The sequence below is a fragment of the Sardina pilchardus genome, chromosome 14 (genome assembly GCF_963854185.1).
Source record: "Sardina pilchardus chromosome 14, fSarPil1.1, whole genome shotgun sequence".
In the NCBI taxonomy this organism is placed as follows: Eukaryota; Metazoa; Chordata; class Actinopteri; order Clupeiformes; family Clupeidae; genus Sardina; species Sardina pilchardus.
Window position 1 is genome coordinate 3140882 of NC_085007.1, and position 9424 is coordinate 3150305.

Consider the following 9424-nt stretch of genomic DNA (forward strand, 5'->3'; position numbering starts at 1 on the left):
TCCTCCCACCTGTGTAGGAGATAACCTGCCAAACAGACACCTGGGTCAGTGATCTGCTATGAGCTACTATGAGCTACTATAAGCTCTGGCACTATGAGCTACTACAAGCTCTGCTACTATGAGCTGCTAAAAGCTCTACTATGAGTTGCTATGGGCTACTATGAGCCATGCTATGAACTCTACAAGCTAGCAAGGCCATGCATTCGTTTCACATATCAATTACATACATTACATCCACCCAACTATCCTTCCAGGATCCTTCTTTCTATCTATTTACTGTATCTATCTACTAATCTGTCTTTCTATCTGTAAAATTGTCTATCTATACTACAGTATGTATATGTACCTATCTATTTTTAATCCTCAAGAAACTGTAATTTCTCTGATATCAGTTGAGTGGTAGTGTAATGTTGAAAGCTGTGAACCATATTTATACAACAACAGATGGTCTCACCCCACTGTTATGATAAACACATAGCTGTTTTGCAACAACTCCTTCATTCACAGGTAAATACAACTGACCACACCTCTCAGGCTAGTCAATAAGCAATGATTCCTTCAGCTGCCAGACAAGTAAACAACCTCAACAAACCCCGCCTGTGAACTAGAGATGTAAAAACATATTGGAAGTGCACGCAACTCTAGATAAGTCTATTTATTTACCCCATTCATACAGTATAAAACAGTGTGTCAACCTCAGTTTCCCCGTTTTCAATTTGTCTTCAGCGCATATGAATCTCCATAGCCAGTGATGTCTGTGTGTGTGTGTGTGTGTGTCTGTGTGTGTGTGTGTGTGTGTGTGTGTGTGTGTGTGTGTGTGTCTGTGTGTGTGTGTGTGTGTGAGAGAGAGAGAGAGAGAGTCTATATGTGTATTTATGCATACAGAAAACCCTTGTTTGAAAACATCTGAGCTTACTAGCTGGTCTTTCTGGGTGGTGTCAGGGCTGATGACGGACCACTCGATGTCCAGGTCCCCCATGTCCAGGGGCCCCGGTGAGTATGTGCACCCCAGCGTCACCGTGTCCCCCTGGGCCTTCTGCAGAGTCTGGGGCCCCGAGGAGGTCACCTCCATCGCCATGGCAACATCTGAGCATCAGCGCAACATCATGTAGAGGGAGAACTTTAGTGGAATACTCAGAATGATGAACACTTGGACTGAGAATATAAGGGTTTTTTGGACAGACATGTTGATGCTTAGAGAACCAAGAGCAAGTACAGTCCCGATGTCTTCTCTATAGATATCTAAAGGAATACTAATAGTCATGTACAGTCCCAATGTCTTCTCTAGATATCTAAAGGAATACTAAAATAGTCATGTACAGTCCCAATGTCTTCTATCTAAAGGAATACTAAAATAGTCCTGTACAGTCCCAATGTCTTCTATCTAAAGGAATACTAAAATAGTCATGTACAGTCCCAATGTCTTCTATCCATAGGAATACTAAAATAGTCATGTACAGTCCCAATGTCTTCTCTAGATATCTAAAGGAATACTAAAATAGTCATGTACAGTCCCAATGTCTTCTCTAGATATCTAAAGGAATACTAAAATAGTCATGTACAGTCCCAATGTCTTCTCTATAGATATCTAAAGGAACACAAAAATAGTCCTGTACAGTACAGTCCCAATGTCTTCTATCTAAAGGAATACTAAAATAGTCATGTACAGACCCAATGTCTTCTATCCAAAGGAATACTAAAATAGTCCAGTACAGTCCCAATGTCTTCTCTATAGATATTTAAAGGAATACTAAAATAGTCCTGTACAGTCCCAATGTCTTCTATCTAAAGGAATACTAAAATAGTCATCCTGTTGACATTAATATGTATCTGGCTCATTTGATAACAATAATGTCTATTACAAGCAATGTTGGCACCATATATTATGATATATAATATTATATTATATTATATTATATAGTGTATTACTAATACTCACATCTGTATATTACATATTATAGTTTATTATACGAATGTTTACCTTCATTGAGTGACACAAGAAATCCAAACAGAGTGACTGCAGTGATATATGCAGCGATGGGGGAACGCCTTATTCTCACCACCATCTGCATCTGTTTAGGGGTAAAGTCATACAGTACAGTACATATCTGTTGAGGGGAAAGTCATACAGTACAGTACATCTGTTTAGGGGTAAAGTCATACAGTACATATCTGTTTAGGGATAAAGTCATACATATCTGTTTAGGGGTAAAGTCATACAGTATATATCTGGGGTGAAGTCATACAGTACATATCTGTTTAGGGATAAAGTCATACATATCTGTTTAGGGGTAAAGTCATACAGTACAGTACATCTGTGTAGGGGTAAAGTCATACAGTACATATCTGTTTAGGGATAAAGTCATACATATCTGTTTAGGGTAAAGTCATACAGTACAGTACATATCTGTTTAGGGGTAGAGTCATACATATCTGTTTAGGGGTAAAGTCATACAGTATATATCTGTTTAGGGGTAAAGTCATACATATCTGTTTAGGGGTAAAGTCATACAGTACAGTACATATCTGGGGTAAAGTCATACAGTACATATCTGTTTGAACTGATATGTATGACAGAACTGAAACACACATCATTTTAATACAATTGTTTAAGCTAAAATGTCATCAACCAAATCTTCAGTCATCCTCATTGCCTCCAAAGGGTACCTGCTGGCCTCTCTCCTGCATTCACAGCCCTTTCATATGCTCAGGGTTGGGTCAGATTACATGTATTCGATTACTACCCAACCCTTTCATATGCTACCACATCACTGGAAAGGATCTTAACACTTTAGACAACTGATATCAATAACCTCACAATATGCTGCCATTCAAAATAGATCAAACTAGTGAGCGGCAATCTATCAACATGCTTTGAGAGCCCATCTGCTCAACAGGGGAGGCTGTGTTGGGTGCATGCTAATGATCCATGGACTAACTATGTCTAGTTTAGTACTCATGAAGCAGACCAAAGTCGTAGAGGCAAAACAAAGTTATCACGGTGTAGCATTACGCAGCTAAATTCCAACCTGTGTAGTCATAGATGTATAAAGCTTTATATATCTATGGTCTACGTCCCTAAACCTTGAGTTGCTCAATGCTGCAACAACATGCCAAACTAGACAAACAGCTCTTAACCCTCTACTGCATGAATTAGCTCTTAAACAATCTAGACAAACAGCTCTTAACTCTCTACTGCATGAATTATCTCTTAAACAAACTAGTCAAACAGTTCTTAACCCTCTAGGCCTACTGCATGAATGATCTCTTAAACAAACTAGACAAACAGCTCTTAACCCTCTGCATGAATGATCTCTTATCTAGACAAACAGCTCTTAACCCTCTGCATGAATGATCTCTTAAACATCTCAGCATCTGTGGACAAGAGGTCACTGAGAGCATGTAGCATTCGCTGCTTTTGATGAACATTTCAACACTGGTGGTGCACAGGCTCACCTGTGGAGGTCATATCCTCAAGTTCATCATAATCATCATATATGCCAGCATTTAAAAATCATACATTTTTACAAAATCATACAAATCATACACAGGATAACGACCACAAGACAGTAACCCACCAGAAGCAGTTTTAAGACCATTGTCTCTCTTACCAAAGGACGGATGAGCTCCATTGTCTCTCTTACCAAAGGACGGATGAGCTTGAGAGCACTCCTGATCAGCTACCATGTCATGCCATTACCTCCCTCTTACTGTACCTCACTGTCTTACCTTTACTCTCTGGACTGTCGAACTGACAAAGAGATCGCTCTCTGTCTCTGGTGCTCTCAGCCTGTGCCGTAGTTTTGCAGTGATCCTCTGAAATATGCTGGTCTCCTCGTCATACGTCTCAAAACATTAATTCCGATCAAAAAAACAAAAGATAAAATACTGCAAGTTTGGATGAAATCCCAATCCGTGAAAAGCAGGAAGAGAGCACAGCTGTGCCATGTGCATAGTAGAGGCAGAGGTCTCAGGTATGGTTCTGGGGAGCCCTAAACCCTGTGCACCTGTTGGAATCCTCCAAGGATGTGTTCCTAAGGCAACGCCCACCTGGTGTACCTGCAGGGACAAAGCGCGATACCTGTGGTGTCGAATGAAGGGGACGCCATGGTGACCTGCTCTCAACAAGCAGGTCTCAGGTGACCAGGAACGGGTTCTACCACCCCGAAAAAGGCGAGGGACTCTCATTAGCATAACCATTTCATTTGACTGTTTCTGTGTGAAACACACATCACTTGTTTCAGTGAGCAGAGTGTGTTCAAATGCTGTCACACTCTATTTCTCACCTTATTCGGCAGGCATAATTTCAAACAGAAGAATTAAAAAGAAATGGAAAGAATAGAACAATCTGTACTTTAAGATATAGGCATATAGCCTACTTATTAGCCTGCTGCTAGTAGACAAGGCCTATTCCATTCCAATATTCTTTTCAAGTCAGCACGAGGCTATTGCGCTACATTGATGATAGGATAGTCAACATTTCCTGAAACACTGAAGCTAAGAATTGATCATATTTCCGGTAATGACAAACATAGTAAGGTTACTAGGCTTATAGCCTATACTCATCTCATACTCTGCCATACAGTAGCATACGTATACATATCCAACACAAGAGATTCACATACAGTAGCCTGATACATGACGAAAATCTAACACAAGAGATTCACATACAGTAGCCTATGATACATTATGCATAGCCTATTCAACACAAGAGATTCACATACAGTAGCTTATGATGATGCATATTCAACACAAGAGATCACATACAGTAGCCTATGATACATTATGCATTCAACACAAGAGATTCACATACAGTAGCCTGATACATGATGAATATCTAACACAATAGATTCACATACAGTAGCCTAGCTTACGATAGGCTGCATGATGAATATTCAACACAAGATTCACATACAGTAGCCTAGCTTATGATAGGCTACATGATGAATATCCAACACAAGAGATTCACATACAGTAGCCTAGCTTACATGATGAATATTCAACACAAGAGATTCACATACAGTAGGCTAGCCCTAGCTTAAGATACATGATGAATATTTAACATAAGAGATTCACAGTAGCCTAGCTTATACATGATGAATATTTAACATTTAAGAGATTCACAGTAGCCTAGCTTATGATGAATATGTAGGCCTATCATAAGAGATTAGCCTAGCTTATGATATGATGAATATTCAACATAAGAGATTCACAGTAGCCTAGTTTATGATGAATAGGCTATGTATCATAAGAGATTAGCCTAGCTTATGATATGATGAATATTCAACACAAGAGATTCACATACAGTAGGCTAGCCCTAGCTTATGATACATGATGAATATTTAACATAAGAGATTCACAGTAGCCTAGCGTATGATACATGATGAATATTCAACATAAGAGATTCACAGTAGCTAGCCTAGCTTGTGATACATGATGAATATTTAACATAAAAGATTCACAGTAGCCTAGCTTGTGTGATAGGCTACATATTCAACATAAGAGATTCACAGTAGCCTAGCTTATGATAGCCTACATGATGAATATTTAACATAAGAGATTCACAGTAGCCTAGCTCATGATAGGCTACATGATGAATATTCAACATATTACTGATTACTGATTTGTAGTATACCGCCACCAACTGTACAGGAGTGTGTAATACCATGAACGTCGGTTTAATTCATACAAACAAATAAATAAACAAAATCATAAAAATAAAAAATAAAAATAAAAATAAAAATAAAACAAAAATTATTATATTCTGTTCATTAAGCCAGTATCTTCAAGATAAGTGATTAATTCTTTAATTCTCTCCCTTATCATGCCCTTTTCTTGTAGAATGTCCTGTATTGAGTTCTCCCCTTCCATTTCTTGCCATATTGTTCTTTCCTCATTATACTTCATACAATTAAAAAGTACATGATCTACGTCTTCTCTTTCTTGGCACACCATGCATAAACCGTCTCCCTTTCCCACTATTTGTAGGGTAGCATTAAGACCTGAATGTCCCAATCGCAGTCTGGTATAAACCACTTCTTCCCTTCTGCTTAGACTCAGTGAAAAACTCCTTTTTCCTGTCACATTTGCTTGATTTTTATGATAATGTCTTGCATTAAATTCTGCATCCCATTCCCTTTGCCATTGTTGTGTAATTGCTGTTTTAATAATAGCTTTTGCTTCACCCTTTCCCATTGGAACATCAATTCCTATTTGTTTGTTCTTTAGCATCTTTTTGGCAATTATATCTGCCTCCTCATTTCCTTTAATGCCTTTATGAGCTGGAATCCAACAAAACTGAACACTAATTCCAAGGTTTTTGAGTTGTAGCAGTAGATGTTTAATTTCAATAACCAGATCTTCTCTTGAAGAGTGACCTGTATCTAAGCTATATAAAGCTGCCATGGAGTCTGTACAGATCACATTTCTCAATGTCTTGACCTCTTCAATCCACCTGAGGGCTGTTATTAGCCCAGTCATCTCAATAGAGTATATAGATAAAAAATTACTCACTCTATACCCCTCTCTTTTATTAAATTCAGGGATATATCCCAATACCTCCATGTCCATCTTGTGGATCTTTTGACCCGTCTGTATATATTGTAACATACTGTATCCATAGAAAGATGTATCTATATATCCCTGGCAATATGTTGCAAAACTTTGGTCATCTGCATACTCTTTTTTCTTTATCAGTAGTTCACTGTTAACCTCTGGTGATGGGAGAAACCATGGGGGGACTGAACTAAGAATTAGTGAAGGACTAAATTCAAATTCTTTAATTCCATGTTGTTCTGCTATACTCTTAATATTCCAGCCAAACCCTTTTGAAGCTGTTTGATATTCCCAACAATCATTAAGAACTGAAATGGCTGGATTATTAATACTTCCCATCAATCTTACCCAGTATGTTAAAGATAATTTAATATACCTTAAACTAAGTGGAGATTCTTCAGCTTCTATTAATAAAGCACTCGTTGGTGTTGTTTTAATAGCTCCTAGAGCAATTCTTATAGCTTTAAATTGAATCCTCTCAAGCTTTCTTAGAGAAGTTTTGCAGGCTGAGCTATAAACTACACATCCATAGTCTATGGATGATCTAATTAAAGCTATGTAAATATACATCAAAGACTTTCTATCTGCTCCCCAGTGCTGTCCAGTGATCATCCTCATAAGATTTATAACCTTTTTACATTTTGTTTCAACATACTCTATATGACTTTTCCATGTAAGCCTTTCATCCAACCATACACCCAAATATTTGAAATGTTTCTCTCTCCCAATTGGTTGATTATATAGTAAGACTTTATAAGTTTCTGGAATCTTCTTTCTTGTAAAAAACATAACCTTTGTTTTAGGGATTGAGAATTTAAATCCCCAATCAATACCCCATTGTTCTAGCACTTGAATATCCTTTTGAATAGCTTTTGTTATATATGCTATGTTGCGTCCCCTTTTCCAAACAACAGCATCATCTGCATATAACAGTCCTTCATTTCTCTGCCCCAATTTTTCAAATATATCATCAACCATAATATTAAATAATATTGGACTAATAACACTTCCCTGGGGAATTCCACTTTCAACCATAAATTCTTTACTGAGCCCAACTTTGACTCTTATTGAACGTTGTGATAGAAAATCCAATATGTAATTATACATTCTCCCATTGATTCCCATATTATTCAGTTTAATTAACAAACCCTCTCTCCACATAGTGTCATATGCTTTTTCAATATCTAAAAACACTGCCACCATAATTTCTTTCATAACTAGTGTTTTCTCTATTTCATTACTGAGCTTAATTAAGGCATCCGTAGTTGATTTGCTTTTTCTGAATCCTGTTTGGCACTTTCTAAAAGGACACTTATATTCTAGAAAATAATTTAACCGGGCCACCACTATCTTTTCCATTAGTTTCCCTAAGTGTGAAGTTAAAGCAATGGGTCTATAATTCTCTGAATTACTAGAATCCTTACCTGGTTTGGGGAAAGGAAGGATGGTTGCACTTTTCCAAGCTTTTGGTAGCTTCCCTTCTTGCCATATCTTGTTGAATAACTCAAGATTTTTTTCTAAGAGTTCATCTGGAAGATTTCTAATCATTACATAACATATATTATCACCTCCTGGTGCAGAGTATCCTGTATTAGGCCTACTTAAAGCCATGTTAAGTTCTGATAAACTAAATTCAGCATCTAATATAGACATATTTCCTTCTTTAGGATTAAGAATATCCTTATTAGCATTCAGAATCTCCTCCTTTCTTTTCTTAAAACATTCATCCATATGACTACCCTTATGAATCTCTGCAAATTTAAATCCCAATAAATTGGCTTTCTCTTTATCTAAGACTGCTTCATTTTGTCCTTCAATTAATACAGGAACATGTGGAGGTTTATATTTACCCATCATCTTTTTAACCATCATCCACATCTTGTTCAGTGTGGTTTCTTTTCCAATAGTTGAGCAAAATTGTCTCCAAGATTCTTTTTTTGCTTCTTTACATCGGGTATATTTGTACATAGTGGCCAAAAAAGAGCGTTGCACCGCCACCTACTGGGGTGGGGGGGAGCGATTTTTTTTTTTTACAGGATGCTACCATCCTGTAAAAAAAAAAATTCGCCTGTTGGTAGCAGTTTGCTATTCGCTAGCAAGTGCTACAAGCTTGAGATTCCGGGGCGCATTTAAAATTTTAACTCAATAGCGCCACTCACAGCAAGAGAAAAGAAGGACAGGTTATTTAGTCGAGGTTTCACATTAACTATTTTAAGGATATAATTGATAATTTAATAAGAGCGTTTTAGCGTTCAAATTATAACCTAATCATTCATTCCTGATTGTATACAGCCTTTGAACACCTAGATGGCCAATATAAACCTGAACTAGCTAATTTTGTGGATTATTCTCACCCACACCAGAAGTGCAAATCGAGACATTCTGTGTTCTTTCTATAGTAGATGTTACACTGCATGTGTCCCTGTACGTGCTGCTGCATGTTTGCTCCCAGTACTGTGTGTCCCGGTTCTCCTTCCATTATCAGCTTCTGCTCAGATGCAGTGCATGTTAGGACCTTCAGCACCTGACCAGCTGATTGATTGGGAGTTAGAGAGTGAAGAATCCTGTTCCTGAGAGAGGCTTTTGGTGGGGGGACTGCTGGCTGTCTTGTTGCCTCTCAGCCTGGGATTTTGTCTCGTCATCTTGATTTGGACTTGTCATGTCTACTTTTAGTGTCTTGTAATTGTATGTCTTAATGTTAATGAATTGCATACTTTTTTAAAAGGTGTCATTATTGTTTATTAGAAATGTTGGTCAGTGGTGGGTTTTTGTTCACCCCTAAAGGTGTAACATAGGCCTATACACATATGTCTCAGATGTGCTCTTGTCTGTCCTACAGTACAATGCCGTGCCACTTGCAAACTATTCC

At 37.8% G+C, this 9424-nt stretch overlaps 1 protein-coding gene across 1 annotated transcript in view; it reads right to left on the reverse strand.

The window, feature by feature from the left end:
- The window catches only part of vsig8a (V-set and immunoglobulin domain containing 8a), a 10719-nt gene extending 6776 nt beyond the window's left edge, over window positions 1–3943 (reverse strand). Inside the window, exons 1-4 of the mRNA XM_062554913.1 lie at window positions 3730–3943; window positions 1982–2072; window positions 917–1086; window positions 1–25 (exon numbers count right to left, since the gene is read on the reverse strand). The exon at window positions 1–25 is cut by the window's left edge and continues 180 nt beyond it. Of these exons, the coding sequence (XP_062410897.1) occupies window positions 1–25; window positions 917–1086; window positions 1982–2072 (286 nt within the window). The 5' untranslated portion in view covers window positions 3730–3943. The remainder of the gene's footprint in view (window positions 26–916; window positions 1087–1981; window positions 2073–3729) is intronic.
- Window positions 3944–9424: the final 5481 nt, after the last annotated feature.